The 19,519-nt window shown below is 47.7% G+C and overlaps 1 protein-coding gene across 1 annotated transcript in view; it reads left to right on the plus strand.

Annotated features, from left to right (window-relative positions):
• Positions 1 to 19,519, plus strand: part of SMAD1 (SMAD family member 1) — a 197,490-nt gene that overhangs the window by 95,370 nt on the left and 82,601 nt on the right. The window contains exons 3-4 of the mRNA XM_082265707.1: positions 6,507 to 6,761; positions 16,665 to 16,781. Coding sequence (XP_082121833.1) covers positions 6,507 to 6,761; positions 16,665 to 16,781 — 372 coding nt within the window. The remainder of the gene's footprint in view (positions 1 to 6,506; positions 6,762 to 16,664; positions 16,782 to 19,519) is intronic.

A 19,519-nucleotide genomic window follows, 5' to 3' on the forward strand; every position in this document is an offset into this window, starting at 1 on the left:
CTACGGGAAGGATTTGAACAATTTTCTTTCCTGCAATCACACACAATCTATGGCTGGCTTAAGTTTACATGTTTATGCACTAGTAGTGAGGCCTATGAGGGAGTCTTGTTTGCATTACAGGGTACTCTGAGGTATAGAGAATACTTGTGGGCACCTCACCATGTTGCTCTAAACTTGGTAAAAAGTCAAATTTCTGTGGCAGACTGTTTTCAGTTTCTCAAAATCCCCCTACTACCTTTTCCATAACGTGTGCAGAGCTATAAGTTAACCTCTTGACCTCCAAAAGATTTAGCCCCCTTCAGGACCAGGCCTTTTTTTTTTTTTTTTTTTTTGCAAAACTGCACTGCGTTACTTGAACCAACAATTGCCCAATGGTGTGACACTGTACCCAAATAAAGTTTTTATGTAATATTCTCATAGTCTTCCAGGGTAGCATCTGAGAGATAGGCTCCTCCCACTTAAAACAGGAAACCCAATAGTCCACCATTATAAACCTGTCAGTCACATCTGTGTGGCTCAGTTTGTTTCCTCCGGATCCACAGGAGTTGCGGACGTTTTTTTTTTTTTTTTTTTCCTCCAGTCTCTGTGATAATTGCAGGGGTCTCCCTGGCCAGCCTCCCATCCAGCTCAGCTGGCTTTGGGTTGTGCAGGTCAGGGGCAGCAACTCAGGGCAAGCTGGCCCCCGCCTGAGGTTTTACCCCTACTGAGGGGTATATAACCACCCCCCCCCCCCGGCTGCACTAAATGCCGCTGGCATTCCCCCAAAAGACCACTGCACCTGGAGTCAAGCCAGCTGTTCAATCACCGGCATCTTAAGGGCTCCAGCTGACATGAGCTGTCCCTCTGGCTGACAGCCTCATCACAACAGCCAATCCATGCTGCTGGAGGAGCAAAATGGCGGCATCATTTCCATGGCCACGCGGCACTTAGGCTGACACACCGCCAGTCTGCAGCCATCTTGTTGAAGGCGGAAGCCCCCCGGAGCTGAATGACAGAGCAGGGCACAATCGCTTTCGTCATTTCTGGGTGGTGGCACGATCTTTAAAATAAGAAAGAAAAAGGAAAAATGGGGGAAAGGGCAGGTGGACTCTTCCCTCAAGCAACACACTAAGAAAGCAGATGGCAGTGCAGGTATGTCCACCAACCTGCGGGGGGTGGGGCTCTAGCTGCAGCAGTAAGCAGTTAAATAGCCCCTATGCAGGGTTTTTTTTCTGAGGCTGACAATGTCTGATGCTTCTCCACCCTGCCCTGCAGATCCTGCTTGTCAGCACAGCTCCAAGGTAAGCTAGAGCACTCTGGAGTTTCCCTCGGTCTTTACCTCACTACAAACTGTTACTTATGTTTTATGTATTGCAACCACCTGTCTCAGTTGGTCCTTTGTGCTTCTTTACAGACAAAGACCAGTAGCAAAGCATTTACCTCTTGCAGTCACAGATTTCCTCCAGAATGGGGGAAAAAAACATTATGCCAAAAATGCATCAACGCTATTGTGGCCAAGGAATCACAGGGATTCCTTTTTTAAAGGCATGCTCAACTTAAAAAAAAAAAAAAAAAAATTTTAAGGCACGATTGAGCCACTAAGTTCGGCTATAGAAAAGCTGGAGGTTACAGCCACACCAATACCCCGTCTTCCAGTAAGCCATCCATCCCCGTGTGCAGCGGGGACAGGTGGACCTAGCCGAGCAGGAAATAGATTCAGATAGCACAGAATCCGAAGAAGGCATATGCTCGGACTCAGAGGATGAAGACCCAGCATCAGAAGCCACCCTTTGACTGTAGCAGATACACTGGGCATCAACGAGCAAAAAGTCGCAGAGCTTTCCTTACACAATAGGATGTACAAAGGCTTACAACCAAAAAAACAAGAACATTCCTGGTACATGAGATTTTGAAAACTTGGTCAAGAGAGGATGAGAAGTGCCAGAAAAGCAGCTCTTCACACTAGCTGCAATTAAGCGCAGGTATCTTTTCGCAGAGGAGGATACAGAATCCTGGGCAAAATATCCTAAAGTAGATGCCTCCCTCGCCAGAGTCGCAAACAAGTCAGACTTGGCCTATTGACTCCGGGACCCTTGGTGAGCCCATGGATAAGAAGATGGGAGGCACTGCTAAAGAGAGCTTGGGAAGCTGAGGCAGCGAATCTAAATCTGGATATAGCCTCCACTTGCATGGCTAGGACCTTGCTAGTCTGACTCAGCTGCAAGTGCAGCTAGGAGAAACCCCAAAAGAGTTGGTAAGGATCATACCCACACTAACCAGAGCATCAGCATTCCTCACAGATGCTGAGGCTGTGAGGGTATCGGCCAGGATCACTGGCCTATTTTTTTCGGCCAGGAGAGCTTGTGGCTGAAGTCGTGGGGAGGAGGCATCTTTTCCAAAAATTGTGTGGAATCCCCTTCACAGGCAATTTACTGTTCGGACCGGACTTGGAAACAGTTCTAGAAAGCACAGAGGCCAAAAATAAAGGGTTTCCTCCAAAAAAGCAGGGGAAAGCGCCCTTTCATCAGTCCAAGAGATTTAATAAAGAAATGGGACCATGAAAGTGCTGGACACAACAAGACAAGAGGCAAAGGAGACTTTATCCTCAAGCCTTTCATTCCAAGAATCAAAAAGCAATGATGGTCTCCAGGTGGGGGGCAGATTGGCTACCTTTGCTCATTAGTGGAGGAAGATCACAAGAAATGATTTGTCCTTCGCATGATAGCAGATAAGGTTACTCTATAGTTTTCTACTCGTCCCCCAAACAAGTACCTGGTGACGACACTACAAAAAAGCACAGACCACGCAGTGGCTTTTTTTTTTTTTTATCAGCACTAGAGAACCTACTAAAACAAAGTGATTTGTCACATACCTCCAGGAGAAAAACAGGAGTTGAATTGCACAGCTCTACCTTTCAGCATACTTACAGGTGCTGATTAAAAAAAAAAAAAATCAAAAATACAAGATTTGCGGTTTAAGGCCCGGCTACCACTCTTCATATGCGGTACACCGGTTTACCTTTCGGCATCTCTTCGGCACCCAGGATTTTCTCTAATTCGCAGAAGCAATGAAAAACAGAAGGCATAGATGTGGTGCCATACCTAGACGATCTACTGTTGGTTGTCGAATCAGCAGACAGCCTGGAAGCTAATCTGCACAAAAGCATCTTTCCTACAAAGCCTTGGATGGATTGTGAAAGAAAAATTACATAACTCCAAGCCAAAGAGTCATATACTTGGGCTACATACTGGGTGCCAAAATAACAAAGATTCTCCTAACTGAGGTAAAGGTCAAGAAAATTGGAGACAATGGTATGTCTGTTGGGAGACAAAATTCATGACCATCAGGTGGGGCATGGCAATGTTGGGAGTCGGGACTAATGACAACGTCCTCAATTCCGGGCATCACCTAGACACAGCTTCATATGAGGCCTCTACAAAATCACATCCTGGTCTGATGGGATGCCAACCTATCATCCCTAGAGACCAATATTTTGGTTCCTCGTTCAATCAAGAGCGCTCCAATGGTGGCTCAACGCACTGATTTACCTCAAGGGATGCAGATGGACGCAGTCCGATCCTGTGCAGCTCAGTACGGACGCCAGCACTCTGGGATGGTGAGCACGTATGGCGGATCGTTGTGTACAAAGGAAAATGGAACCCCGATTTGGTCCCAAGCCCCCTTAAACATGAGGATGTTAAAAGCCGTAGAGGAGGCGCTAAGAACATTCCAACCTGCCATTCAGAACAAAGATGTCCGGATTCAGTCAGACAACACCACAACAGTGGCATACCTAAACAGACAAGGGGGAACAAAATCCACTCGTCTAATAGTCTGACAGAAAGGACACTGTCTTAGTCCGAGAGAAACCTCAGATCCATCTCTGCCATTTATCTGAAAGGATCCGTCAGCACGCTGGCAGACTTAAGTCGAAAAGCCATTAAACAGACAGAATGGCCCTTATTTCAAACAACCTTCTCGTGGATCACTCAACCTGGAGGGTACCCGCGGTGGAACTGTTTGAGACAAATACGACTCCCAAAATTCTTCTCCCCGAACCCCACAGATAGGTGTAGACACATTAACCAAAATTGGGTGTACCAGCGGTGTTATGCATTCCCTCGAACTGCCCTAATACAAAAGGGTAGTACATAAGATCGGGGAAGAAAGGACAAGAGTGATGCTTATTGCACCTCATTGGCCGCAGAGACCATGGTTCAGTTACTTGAAGAATCTCAATGTTTGACCATATCGAATGCTTCCAGACATGGCGGACCTCCAAACACAGGGGCCAGTCAACCACCTGAACCACAAGGTTATGAAGCCCTCGACCTGGTTCCTGAAAGGGTGAGGCTACAGAGGAAGGGTCTGAAGAACAAGGTGATGGACACCATTTTAGTCGGCAGAAAACCTGTAACCAGAGCCATCTATGAGAAAGTGAGAGAGTTTGTCTTGTACGGGAGCAAAGGAGACCCTGACAAGGGGACTATTCCAGCAAGCCTAGATTTCTTATAGGTAGGAGCAGACCAGCCTTTCCTATAACAATTTGAAGGTCCAAGCGGCGACTCAGTCTTTCTGCCTAGATATCAGGCTGGCAGAAGACCCCCCCTCATAACAAGACGACTTCTCTCATTAAAGAGCCAGACCCACGAAGTTCACCAGAACCCAGACATGTGACCTCTCCACAGTACTTAAAGGATTCCTCTCTACACCCTTTTGAACTATGGGAAGAATTCTCAGATAAATACCTTACACTAAAAACAGTACTCCTAGTGGCGCTTGTCAGCGAGGAGAGTCAGCGAAATGCAGGCTCTTATTGTCTGATTCGGATGGATAAAATAATCCTCACCCCCAGACCCAGCTTTTCTCTCTAGTCTTCAACATTCCACAGAACACATGATGTGGTTATCCCCTCCCTTCCAGGTTGGATGGATAGCAAGAAAAGCGATGCGTACAACAAGGTAGATGTAAGGAAAATAGCTTGCCTTGAGAGGACTAAGGATTGGCAAGAAAAAAAACCACACTATTCGTTCTCCTCGCAGGAGTCAACAAAGGGAAACGGGTCTCAAAGAATGACGGCCAGATGGATAAAGCTTGCTATTCAGGCTGCCTACCAAGCACAAAACCTTGCCCCACTGAGCGGAGTCGAAGCCCACTCGACAAGGGCTTGGGCATCCTCAATCGCAGAAAGAGCCATGACAGCGACATGGTCGAGCTTTAATACTTTCGCAAGGCATTACCGCATCGACCATCTGTCCAGTCAGGACCTGACATTTAGTCGCAAGGTGCTCCAGACTTTATCCCTTCCCTAGTAAGTATTGCTTGATACATCCTCTCAGATGCTGCCCTGGAAGACGATTGGAGAAAACGGGTACCTAGTAACAATTTTTCTAAAGTCTTCCAGGGCAGCACTCGTTCCCACCCTAATCCATACAAAAGACGTTTGCGGATTCATAAGCTTACTGAGGGTTCCTTCGGTGCTTTACTATTACTGAGGCACACAGGTGTGACTGGCTTTTTTTTTTTTGCTTTTTTTTTATAGTGTTTCAGGTGGGCCGGGCCCATCTTTCAGATGCTGCCTTAGAAGACTTCTTAGAGTTTACCAGGTACCCAACCGGTTTTTTTCCTACAAATAGAGCTTTTGGTATGTAATCACGAGGTGTTTTTTTTTTTTTTTTTTTGCACTATAAACCAGACTTCTAGCAGAAAGCAAAAAAGGTGTTTTTTTTTTTTTTTTGTCAAACGCATCCAATTAAAAAAATAATTTTTTAAATAGTTTAGGCGCCAATATGTAGTCTGCTACATGTTTTTCGTTAAGGGATAACCCAATAAGCGTATATTGATTGGTTTATGCAAACGTTCTTGTCTACAAACTATTGGATAAAATCATGGATTTTTTAATTTTTCTTTTTAGTGTGTGTGTGTGTGTGTGTGTGTGTGTGTGTGTATGTATGTGTGTATGTAGATAGATAGATAGATAGATAGATAGATAGATAGATAGATAGATAGATAGATCTAATATACACACACACCGTTATATAAAACATGGCACCCCCAGTATCTGCTTTGATTTCATTGCCCCAATGCAGTTATTTTTTTAATGAACCAAAGCTGTTAGAAAGGTTTGCTACACTGGGAATAGAAAGGTTTGCTACACTGGGAATATAAATGTAATACTTGCATGAAGTTGCTGTACCTGTGAGAATACAGAAGGCTGGATATTCAGTTAGCAATGAGGATTTGCGTGGCGCTATCCTTTTTTACTTGGCTTCAGTTTAAAAATGTTTAGAAACCTACAGAAAACGTGGTGACCTGTGTTAACTACAGCAGGGAAAAAAAATCGGGTCATCTGCCCTGCCAAAGTTGCTGTGTTGTGTAAATCCCAAAACTGGATGTACAGAAATACAAGTGTTTAACAAGAAAAACTGCTTCCATATATGTATTTCATCTGTGAATTGTGTGCCGAGAATTTAACTGCACATAAAAAAGCGTTTTATTTTTTTTTTTTTTTTCTTCCTCTCTTGTAGTCCTCCCTCCAGTCCTTGTTCCGAGGCACAGTGAGTACAACCCGCAGCATAGTCTTTTGGCACAATTCCGTACCATGGAGCCCAGTGAGCCCCACATGCCACACAATGCCACTTTTCCAGATTCTTTCCAGCAGCCAAACAGCCACCCTTTTCCACACTCGCCCAACAGCAGTTACCCAAATTCTCCTGGAAGTAGCAGTACCTATCCCCACTCTCCAGCAAGTTCAGATCCAGGAAGTCCCTTCCAGATCCCAGGTATGTTTTTTTGCTTTTTTTTTAGAAAATGCTAGCTATAACTGGTTGCTGCCAGCTTTTCTGCTGCCATAGTGGGTACAAGTAATATGAATGGGTATACGATAAATGTGACTAACCTATATGCAATAGCAGTCCTAAGGCTGTATTCGCACTACTTCCAGCATGCTAAATGTTCCTGAATTAAACAGGAGTGTGCGTTTTTTGTTTTTGTTTTTTGGTTTGTAACACTGCATTGGTTTTTTTTTTTTTCTTTTAACAACCGAAGCCAAAATGCATAATTTTAAAATATGTTGCATCATTACAGCACGCATTGCACTGCATTTAAATGTCTCGTGTTATGTTTTCACCCAGCACACACCAGCGCAACACATTGGTGTAAAGTGAACATATTGAAAACATTTAATTTTGGCTTGTTGTTGCATTGGACCTATGCTGACTAGTGCGAACCAGTGCACATAAAATAAATGGGCCCTTAGAAAAACAATGTAGAATGCTCATGAAAGACTTGGGTTTATTTTTTTTTATATCGCTCTTGTTGAAAGTGTTTGATAAAACTCACATATAGTCTCTCTGCTTTAGAACCTAGTCTACCCATTTCTGTAAAATGGTGCTCATGGAATGGCCACTAAAACAATGAATGAAAAGCCTTTTAGCTATAAATAGAACCCACTGCTCAAGATCTATAGTGCAAGATTGCCAAACTGGAAGGTGTCCAGAATGCCAACTGGCTTTTCTTTCATTTGTGTAGTTGCTTAGGCAGCTCTTACATTGATTTCTCCCCCCCCCCTTTTTTTTTTTTTTTTTTTTTTATTATCTTGTTTAACTAAATGATCGGATTCCCCTATCCACGCACTTTCCAATGGTACTGTATTCTGACAGTGGGGAGCCTTCCCCACTTTTAGAGTAAAATGATCTGTTATAGCTGACGGCACTGATTGTTCATGAAAGACTGGACAGGCTTGCTGTACTACCAAAGAAGCATTACTAAAGCTGGCCGTACATGGATTTAAATTTCCATCCATGTTATGGGCAAGACTGGCTGTACTCAAGTCAATCTATCAATCGACTTGTGTACAACTAGCTTATTGGTTTTTCCCCAAATGATCAGTGCACATGGCTATAGCCAGCAATACTGATGATTGTATTCTGATGGTCGGGAAGGATCCCCACTGTCAGGATACAATAAAGCATTGGGATTGCCGTATTCATCCAGTATGTGTGGAACGGGAAATCGAGGAGTTTTCTTTTTCTTTTCAACCCACTGGTTGAGCAAAAAATGTTTTATAATGTATGGGCTGTTTTTTTACGTTTGCTTTATCTTGGTGTGCGCTTACTTAGTATTTTTAACTAGAAAAAAAATATTAATCACACAGTACACAGAACTTGTATTCATAGACTTTTTCAGGCTACCGTCAGGTGATTGAACACTGGAAAAAACAATTAGCTAGGGCTACTTCTACAACTGTGCACTCTCATATAACCCCACCCACTCAAAAAAAAAAAATCAATTTTCTCTTACGTCCTCTGACAGACGCAGCCTCTTCCAAGTTTCATCACTATTGGGTAATAGCGCCCTCTGCAGGAGCAGGCTAGGTAGGGAAACTTCATTAAAAAGCTTTAACTAGACACACCTTAGGGACTGTCCCTCTCGACATTACCCTCAGACACTTAGAGCTTACTAATCAGTTTCTTGCTGCCTAGCTCAGGAGTAGGACCTAGGATACCCTGCTGGGACTCCAGTCTGTTTTATTTTTTTCTTTGAAAAATGTTTTAATTTTCTCACTAACGCTAGCTAGTCAGGGGGATCCTCCTGGAGAACTGCAAGCGACAGCCGGGCTGGGCTTCGCACTGGATAATCTAGATCCTTATGGTACCCCAGCCTGGCCTACGAGTGTTCGCAGGTTGCGGTCCGCCTAGGTCTCGCCACGTCATTGCCCCGACGGATGGGGATGAGCCTGCGGAGGAATTTCTTTGCTGGGATGCATCCACCCTGGAAAGCCCTGTGTTGCAGCATCCCCTCTTGGCTGACAGCACTGACACTCCCGTTGGGAGGTGAGCTGTATCGGAACGGAGCCTGTGGTCCATGGTATGGGGAGTGATACTACCCCCCGTGTCCCTGGGACAGTCCTCTGGGGGGGTGGTGACGTGGGCCCACTCCTGGGGATGTCAGAGATGCGATCTCTGTGGTGTCCCCCCTGGCCAGTGTGGATGGATCCTGCCTCCCTGCTCCTTATGGGGGCGCTCTAGTGGTGCCCACTGCATGGGGGAGGGGAAATGTAAGGCTCTTACCTTGTCCTGGGGAGCTTCCTATAGTGGATTCCCATGGTGGCCAGGGTTCCTGGGCTTCTGACTGTCGGCGCTATTTTTGGCCGCCATTTTGGGTAAGGGCATGGCTGCATGAGTGTAAGGGCAGCAGCTATTTTTTCATAACATGCTTTTGGAGCCGTTTTCGGCGCCATCTTGGATGTGGGCAGCTGCTTTGTAAGGGCAGCAGCCATTTTCCCATTGTTTTCTCCATATACTTCTATTGGCATCCATGTTTGTGTTGCTCAGGGCACTGTTGGGCCTCTAGTGATTTAGGTCACTTCCTCCTGCCATCTTTTCACTTGCTGCAGAGAAGCGTGGAAAGCGGTTTGTTTTCTATATCTCTGACACTATAAGGTTTTTTTTTTTTTTTTTTTTTTTTTTTTTTTACTGCTTTTGGGCATTGTTCCTTAGACACATTGCTTGCTCAGTTATTAAGCATTAAAGGGGGACTCCAGCAGCAGCGCGTGATCGTGGTGCGGACCGCAATCGTCGATTTTAAAGGGCCAGTGTTCCATTTTTTATATTCTGCGAATATGGACTCCCAGGGTGACAGATTAACCCCAGCGCTTGCGCGTGCATCCGGGACTTACGGATCACATTCCCTAGCTTCTTTATCTGCAGCAATTGAAACTTTGGCATCCAAAGTTGATCTTATGCTGTCACAAAGTAATGTTCCAAAACAGCCAATGCCCTCTGTCTTCTGATTCAGAGCTTGACTTGGTTGCCACGGACATTGCCCTCCCTGAGGGAACCCTGTCCGCACACTTGGATGGGGAGGAGGAAGAGTCGTCCTCCGCTGCAGTGCGGGAATGCGTTTTGGTTGAAGCACTTGTTCGCTCTGTTAGGGAGACTTTGAACTTTGATAATAAGCCCACCTTGTCAGGTAAGTGGGTTTCCTTCGGGTCCCGCAAAGCCCAGACGTTGGGTCAGGTTTTTCCCTGTCCCGAGGACTCGAGTTTCACGATATCGTGAACAAGCAGTGGTGTCGTGTTAAGCACGTTCTGGCGGTGCCTAAGCGTTTAACGCCGTTACCCCTTTGCGGACCCTGTTTCCAATCACTGGACAGTGTCACCTAAGGTGGACCACACTGTTTCCAGGTTGAATAAATCCACAGTGGTTCCCGTGGAGGACTCCCCGGTGTTTAAAGACCCAACGGATAGGCGCATGGGGTCACTTTCCCACCACATGTACTTGGTGACGGGCTCACTCCTCCAAGCCGTTGTTGGCTTCCGTGCTGGTCTCTCAGATGGTTACGGAATCTCATTGAGCTCACTGACCAAATGGCCCAGGCCATGGTGTATCTGTGTGACGCGGCCCTGGACGAGGCTCCTCTGGTTGCAAGATTGTCCGTCTGCAGTGGGGATTGCACTCTGCCGCATGGTATGCGGGGTCCTTCCTTCAAGGCTCATCGGGGGCCCTTTTATGCCTCGGGCACAGGAAAAGGAAAAATCCTTCAAGGCCTCCAGCGGTAACAAGAAGCACTGGTTTGGGAAGCCCAAGGCTGGTTCACAGTGCCCAGGAAGGAGGGCAAGGTTTGTCCGATTCTGGACCTCAAGTCACTGAACCGCTTTGTGAGGGTGCAGAAGTCCCGGATGGAATCCATCCGGTCGATGGAGGCCAGAAAATCCCCTTGACTTAAAGATGCCACCATCGATTTTAAAGGATGCGTATCTGCACATCCCTATCTACGAAGGTCCTCAGCGGTATCTCCACATAACTGAGGCAGAGGAGCACTTTCCATTTGTGGCATTACCCTTTCGTCTAGCTTCGGCTCCCAGGGTCTTCACCAAGGTTTTGGCCCCGATGCTGGCTCTGCTGCACAAGAAGGGGATTGCGGTCCTCGGTTATCTGTACGATCTCTTGTTGAGGACGAGCTTGTGTGCCACTCTGTCGGGTGATCTGACGGTCAGTTCAGACGCTCAAGGAGTTCGCGTGGACCATCAACTTCCAGAAGTTGGCACTGACTGTCAGTACGTTTGCAGTATCTGGGAATGGTCCTGGACTCCGCTCAGGCGAAAGGTTTTTCCCCCGGAGGAAAAACTCCAGATACTGCAGGGCGAGATCAGGTCCCTCAGGGACAATGATTTCTCCTCCCTGCGGACCTGCATGAGGTCCCTGGGGCTGATGGTTTCAGCCTTCGAGGCAATCCCATTTGCCCAGTTTCACACAAGGACTCTGCAAGCAGAGATTCTTGCCAAATGGAACAGGAATCCCCTGTCCTTGGACAGAATGGTTTGTTTGAGCAGTCTCACAAGGACGGAGCTTTCGTAGTGGCTTCTTTCACCCACTCTGAACCAGGGCAAGTCCTTTCTGCCCCTGTTGTGGAAGGTGATCACCACGGATGGCAGCCTGATAGGCTGGGGTGGAGTAATGGACACTTAGTGCCCAGGGGATGTGGTCGTTAGAGGAATCCTCCTTGCCGATAAATGTTCTGGCGCTCAGGGCGATTAAATCTTTGCCTGCTCCATTGGGTGACTCGGTTGCGTGGTCCCCGGTTCGGGTTCAAACCTACAATGCCACGGCTGTGGCTTACGACAATAACCAAGGGGGCACCAGGAGTGCCCGGGAAGCCAAGGAAGTGGCCGAGATTCTGTGTTGGGCCGAGGCGCACGTTCCAGCTATCTCTGCTGTTCACATTCCTGGAGTGGAGAACTGGCAGGCGGACTATCGGAGTCGTCAGCCCTTGGATCAGGGGGAATGGTCCCTGCATCCAGGATTGTTGCGGCTCCTGTGTGCCTGGTGGGGGGACTCTGGACTTGGATCGGTTCGTGGCAGGAGCTTGAGATCCTCTGGCAGACGCCACGGACGCGTTGGTGGTGCCTTGGCACAAGTATCAGCTCATTTATGCCTTTCCCTCGATTTAACTGTTGTCGAGGTTCCTCCGCAGGTTGGCATTGCAACAGGTGCAAGTGATTCTGGTGGCCCCAGACTTGCCTTGTCGGTCTTGGTACGCACACCTTGTCAAGATGGTCGTCGAGCCTCCCTGGCGGCTACCCCTGAGGGAAGATCTGCTCTCTCAAACGCCCATCTTCAATCCTGCTTTACAGTCTCTGGCTTTAACGGCATGGCGGTTGAAGGCCAGATGTTGAGAGACTGGTCTCTCTGATGCTGTTATTCCTACCTTGCTGAGAGCTCAGAAGGCTACCTCCAGCAAGATTTATCATAGTACCTGGAAGGCGTACATTGCCTGGTGTGAATCACAAGGGTTGCATCCTCGCTCCTTTTCGGTGGCTAGGTTCCTAGCTTTCCTGCAGACAGGTGTGGAACAGCCTTTGGTGTTGGGCACGATTTAAGGTCAGGTGTCGGCCTTGGCCATTTTCTTCCAGCGTCCCTTGGCAACGAATTCCCTGATTCGCACCTTTATTCAAGGGGTGCGTCATCTGGCTCCTCCACGGAGGACTCCCTTGCCTCTGTGGGATTTGAATATGGTTATGTCCGTTTTTGCAATGACCTCCCTTTGAAAACATCAGCGAAATACCTCTGCCTGTGTTGTCCCAGAAAGTTGCTTTCCTGATGGCTATCACTTCTGCTCGCAGAGTGTCTGAATTGGCTGCTCTGTCCTGTCGTTTGCCTTTCCTGGTCATTCCTAGGGATAAGGTTGTTCTGCGACCCAACCGATCTTTTCTTCCTAAGGTGGTGTCTGCCTTCCACCTCAATGAAGATATTGTTTTGACTTTGCTTTGATGCGAAGCCTAAGCATCCCAAGGAATTTGCCTTGCATTCATTGGATGTGGTTCGGGCGATCAGGGTTCACCTGTCGACCACGGAGTCCTTTCAGAAGTCTCATTCCCTGTTTGTCCTTCCTGAGGGACCTCGGAAGGGTTTGGCTGCCGCCGCTGCAACCGTTTCGAAATGGATCAGACAGACTATTGTTCAGGCCTATTCATTCAAGGGTCAGGTGCCTCCTTTCCCTATGAGGGCACATTCTACTAGAGCCGTGAGTGCCTCTTGTGCTTTTCGCCATCAGGTTTTTGTGGCCTTGTGTAAAGCAGCGACCTGGTCGTGCACACTTTTACCAAATTCTACAAGATTGATGTGATGGCATCCTCGGATGCTTCCTTTGGCCGCAATATTTTGAGCACTGTGGTTTGTTGAGGCATGTTTTCTCTTCTTGAGGTGAATTTTGTTGTTCTGGGGTAAGCTCCTGTTGGTTGAGCTTTTGTTGCCCTGTTGGCCACGTTTTGTTCTGGCCTTGTTGGCACGTTACCGTTCTGTTGCATCTTTTCCCACCCCTCACACCTGCACTGCTTTGGGACATCCCAATAGTGATGAAACTTGGAAGAGGCTGTGTCTGTCAGGACGTAAGTGAAAATTAGAATTTTTGTAAGAACTTAATGTAAAATTCTTTTCTCAGAGTCCTCTAACAGACGCAGCCCCCGCCAATCTATTTTGGGGTTTTGTCTTCCTGTACTGCTTGCTGCGAAACTGATTAGTAAGCTCTAAGTGTCTGAGGGTAATCGAGAGGGACAGCCCCTAAGGTGTGTCTAGTTGAAGCTTTTTAATAACGTTTCACTACCTAGCCTACTCCTGCAGAGGGCACCATTACCCAATAGTGAGGAAACGTGGAAGAGGCTGCATGTGTAAGAGGACTAAAATAATTTTACAGTAAGTTCTTACAAAACTTTTTTTTTTTTTTTTTTTTTTTTTTTTTTTTTGCTAGTACCCGAGGCTGTTACCAGTTTCTGTATGTTTCTCTTAGGTTCATTGAAGGACACTACCCAATATTAATCTTGACTGTAGAGTTGGAACACAACCTTCAGGAGTAGGAAACGAGGCAGAAAAGAACATCGCACTGCCCATTAGAAGCCCTAATTGGTGGCCAAACGCCCCTCCCTCCCTATGTGCGATAAGTGGTTCCTTTTCCGTGCTTTGCTATAGGGGACGAGCACTAACAATTTGTTGCTCCCGTTTAGTTTAGCCTCTGCCCTGCAGGTTTTCACCAAGGTGCTAGTTCCATTGCTGGCGTAATGACACAGTGGGAGCTTGCCATGGTGTAATATCTGGACAACCTTTCATCCTACTTCACCCTGATGAACAATTTGGTGATTTCAGCTTGCACTCTGCAGGAATTTACATCCGCCTGATTCTGGACTCTTTCTGGCTTTGTTTTTTTATTTATAGATAGAATCTCACAAAAGTGAGTACACCCTCACATTTTTGTAAATATTTTGTCTTTTCATGTGGCAACACTGAAGAAATTACACTTTGCTACAATGTAAAGTAGTGTGTACAGCTTGTAGAACAGTGTAAATTTGCTGTCCCCTAAAAATAACACACAGCCATTAATGTCTAAACCGCTGGCAACAAAAGTGAGTGCACCCCTAAATGAATGAGAAAATTGGGCCCAAAGTGTCAATATTGTGTGGCCACCATTATTTATCTTGCGTCCTCTGACCGACGCAGCTCTCAATGCTTCTTCACTAATGGGTTATGTGCCATCTACAGAAGTAGACTAGGCAGTGAAAAGTTTTCACCCGATATGCCTATAGGGGCTTTCCCTTACAAAATAACCCCAGACACACTATGCTCTCAAATCAGTTTCTTGCTGCCTAGTTAAGGAGTAGGACCTAGGTTCCCTGCTGGGACTTCGGTCTCAGTTTTTATTTTCTTTTGAGAAATGTTTTTCTCTTTACTCACTATCGCTAGCTAGTGTCAGGGGGATCCTCCTGGTGAACTACAAGCGACAACCGTTCTGGCGTTTTTGCACTGGATAATCTAGATCAGCCATCATTAAATGGCGGCCCGAGAACGGACCGCATGATGCTTCCGCCCGGACCGTCAGGCCGCCACATACTCAGTCATTGGTTTGCTGGAACCGTGGGTGTCCCAGCAACCAGTAATTTTCCTGTGTGTGTGCCCCTCTGCTTCTTACTGCAGCTCCCGATGTACGTCTCTCACTCCGAGCCGAGCTGGGGCGTGACGTCATGTGTACGCCCCATCCCCCTGCTCCTCACTGCGGCTCCTGGCTCTCCCAGCTGGGTCGCAAATTGGGGCGTGACATCACGTGCGCCCCACCCCCCCCCTGCTGCTCGTGGCTCCTTACTCGGTATAGCTGGTATTTATCTCTTGACTCCTGCCCCGAAGGTATGTGGGGCACATTTTAAAAAAGATTGCTGATGAGAATTGTTAAAGTGCACACTGTTGGGCATATTTTGTTAACGGGCACACTGATGGGCACCTTACGTCAGGCACAGGAATGCCTGACGTAAGGTGTCACTTTGATGAGGACAACTGATGTAAAGGAGCACTGTGATGGGGACATCTGATGTAAGGTGGCACTGTCATGGGGACACCTGATGTAAAGGAGTACGGTCATCTGATGTAAAGGAGTACGGTCATCTGATGTAAAGGAGTACGGTCATCTGATGTAAAGGAGTACGGTCATGGGGAGACCTGATGTAAGGGGGCACTGTCATGGGGGACACCTGATGTAGAGTACTGTGATAGGCACAGACTTGAGATTCAGACCTTGGCCCAAAGAAAATTTTAGTGACCGGACCTCCTTGAATTTTAATTAATTTCCCCTGATCTAGATCCTTATGGTCTCCCAGCCTGACCAACGAGCGTGAGCAGGTGGTGGTCCACCCAGGCCTTGCCACGACAGAGCCCCAATGGATGGGGACAAGCCTGCGAGCTGATGCTTCGCCAGGACGCATCAACCTGGAACGTTCTGAGTCGCAGCGTACCCCTTTTTGGCTGGCAGCACCCCCACTCAGGGTGGGAGGTGAGCTATTTCGGAGTAGAGCCCCCCCCCCCCCGGTCCATGGTATGGTGGCTGCTGCCCTTACACAGAGCGGCATAAAACGATGCCCAGTGCTCAGAAAACCCAGGAATGAGGCCCACCACGGGAATCCCCCTAAAAGGACCCCCCAGAAACGGGTAACGTCCTCAATACCCCCCCCCCCCCCCAGGCACCGCTATAGCGCCCCCAGCGCGAGCGGGGAGGGCAAGACCTATCCTGATAGGCCAGGGGGGATCTTTCAGAGACAACGCAGCCCTGTTATCCCCAGGAGTGAACCCACATCACCCCCCAAAAGGTCTGTCTCAAGGACACGGGGATCCTCGAGACAGACCTTCAGTTCCTTCCTTTCCCAATCTCCCAAATACTGTGGTGCATGTTCACTTCCGCCAACTCTTTTTTGATCCGCTCTTTCCCCAACCTTCTGGGTTCTAGAGGCAGATACAGGGGGTAGTGGCACATATGGATCCCGCTATCAGTCAAATTGCTGAGAGGAGTAATGGCTTTCCAGGTGCTGTCTATGTGCATACACTGCATCGCCCAGGAGCTTGCTTGCACGGGTGTCTAAACTGCTGGCTACTGAAGTAGAAATCCACAAGTGGGGGGGGCTGTAGCTTATTAAAAAAAAAAAAAAAAAAAAAAAAAAAAACTGTGTCCTGTAAAGTAAATGTCTAGAGGATTAAACAGGAACACTGTTGGGGTCAGATTCTGTGTCTGTATTAGGCTGATGTAGTCTGTTTTTTACCTGCCTATTTGCTACGCCTAGCTACAATTGCCATTCTTCAAACATGGGTTGAACTTTGATAAGTGTATCTGCAGCATTAATTTAGTAGTTACCTTGTTAAAATGTCTTTCAGCGGACACCCCTCCTCCAGCTTATATGCCTCCTGAAGATCAGATGACCCAGGACAACTCTCAACCAATGGATACCAACATGATGGTGCCTCCCATCCCTCAAGAAATAAATCGATCAGGTACTTTTTCTCAGTTTGAGCACCTAGACTGGTCCATAATATTTTTTTTCTATCTGGCAGGGTGCAGTTTTATTATATAGGGTTTGTTAAACTTTGTACCAAGTTTTTATGGAGACGTTTTTCAATGCAAAACTTGCCTGATCCCTTAAAAGTAGAAAGCTGGGAAGAAAGTTGGCTCTTTTTAATTCTGAAAGGGGTTAAGTATGCTGTTAATCCAGGCTCTGACAGACCCTTAAGCTTACTGTTAAAAAGTCAGGTAATAAGCTGCGTATTTTGGACTGTACAGCCACCCTTCCCCGACATCTAAACAGAAGAATTTCTGAAATGTATCCACTTGCCTTAAATAACTAGAGGAAATGTCTCACATTTTTCATGTGAAGTTTTGTCATTCTGAGTTTTCTGCTGACATAAGAACTTTGCATCCTTTTTTAAAATATGAAAAAAGGGCAATAAAACACTACTGTCATATTGACATACTTGCTGCATGAATGCAAGCATTGTTGTCATGGGACAGACAGCCTTTGCCCTACCTTTGCTTAAAGTGAAACTGTTTAATAGATGGCTTTGACACCTGCTATCTTTATTTTAGCGTTTGCACATTTAGAGTTGTCTGTTTTCATTTTCTGTTTTAGGAACATGTTGTATAGTTCCCGTGGGAACCGTTTTCTCTTGGCCCGAAATTTGTTCCTACTTCCCTTTCTTCAATTCACTGATCAACACCCAGCATTGCATGACAGGTCATGTGCTTGGGTACTTTAATTGTAGAAAGCTGTCAGTATTATACACAGAGTTGCTCAATTGAATCATAACCAAGAGCTCATTTACACTGCCACTTCAACACACATTAACAAGCCTACTGCTTTAACATTCTTTTTTGATGTGTTTTTGATGCTCCAATGATGTGTGTGTTGAAATCTCAAGTTGATAGCCCAAGCTGAATAAAAACCCCTCAAAAGCTGCAGGTGCTGCAAGCGAGCTTTGTCATAGACTTCTATGGAGGCTTTGGAGCACCACTAAAGCGACATGGGGTATATATATTTTCTCTGTCGCTCATTGACAGACGTAGTCCTCCTTGATTAATATCAACTCGGGTTATACTGCCCTCTACAGGAGTAGGACTAGACAGGAAAGAAAACGTTCTGGCCAAACCTTAAGGGGCAGTCCCAGAGGGTATATCCTCTCACTTCCTGCTACAGGATATCAGTTTTTTTCTGTCTAGTTAGGAGTAAGGACCTAAGTTCCTTGCTGGGATCTTTGGTCCTGGCAAGATTTTTTTAGAAATACTTTTTTAGGCAGGTTTTCTTCTCCAGTGTTCCTGTGAGATCTTCAAGCAAGTACGCTGAAACTGGACGACGGGCTGGATGTTGAGATCCAGTGGTCACCCCAGTTCAGCCTACGAGCGCGTGCAGGCCATAGCTCCACGCTGGGTCGGCCGCGACATAGTCCCACTGGACGGGGACTGACCCTGCGAGTTAAACGTCTCGCCTGGACGCCAATGACCAGTTGCAAACTGAGTCACGGCATCCGTATTGGTCGACAGCCCCCCCACCCCGGTGGAGAGGGGTTCTGTCAGGAGTTGGCGCCCGCCTGGTTCCGGTATGGTGAGTAGAATGTTCCCCCTCTCCCCCTGTCGGGTTTGTTGGTGGACGCGAGCCCCTCTCTGGGAGGGTCGGACACTCAGTTTCTGGGTCCCCCCTCTATCCTATAACAGGTCACAGATCCCCCAATTTGAGTGTGATTTTGTGAATAAGAAACCAGGAGGCTTGTTTTGGGAGCTGACTATCTAAAGTCACTATATGACTGTAAGGGTGACTGAAGTCAGTGGCAGACTACTAAAAGGCATTACTATTGAGGTATAGAGGTATCCTACCTGTCATAGTGTGTATACAGGCCGATGCCTATGCCCGAGTTACTGCATCCGCAGGTTGCCATCCCTCCAGAAAGCCGGTCACTTCCACAGGCCGCACAGCCTCCCGCAGGCCGCACAGGCCGGGCGCACGGCCTCCCGCAGGCCGCACAGGCCGGGCGCACGGCCTCCCGCAGGCCGCACAGGCCGGGCGCACGCTCCCGCAGGCCACACAGGCCGAGCGGGCACCTCCCGCAGGCCGCACAGGCCGAGCGGGCACTCCCGCAGGCCGCACAGGCCGAGCGGGCACTCCCGCAGGCCGCACAGGCGGAGCGCGCACCTCCCGCAGGCCGCACAGGCGGAGCGCGCACCTCCCGCAGGCCGCTGCTACTTTGCTCAAGCCGCCGCTATCCTCCACAGGCCGCCGCCATTTTCCTGCAGATCGCACGAGGCCGCCATATTGCCTCGTGTCTCCAGCATGGGGGCGGCCATGTTTGAGGTGAACAAACACCTCGAGGAGTAATTGGGAGGCGCCGGAAGGCGTGTAAAGGGGCGGAGCCGCCTCCTGGGCCCGGGAAAGCAAGCCAAAGACTTCCTGTCTGTAACAGACAGTGCTAGAAGCAGGTTGATAAGAAACTTCTGTGCATCAGGTGAGCCTTGGGGTCTCTCTCTCTCTCTCTCTCTCTCTCCCTCGAGGTGGCCGCAGGACCCTCCAGTACCCCACTTGTGCTGATGCATTATCAGCAGTTTTTGGAGTCTTTGGTATCCCGGGTGGAGGTAGCCTGTCAGGGACGGGGGTCAAGAAAAGCGACCCCCCCGCCTACCCCTAATTTCATCTGATACTTCAGATAGGGATTCTGAGCTGGTGATTGCAGCCCCCTTTCTGGGGTTG

Source organism: Pelophylax lessonae (assembly GCF_965119305.1).
Source record: "Pelophylax lessonae genome assembly, chromosome: 1".
Lineage (NCBI taxonomy): Eukaryota > Metazoa > Chordata > Amphibia > Anura > Ranidae > Pelophylax > Pelophylax lessonae.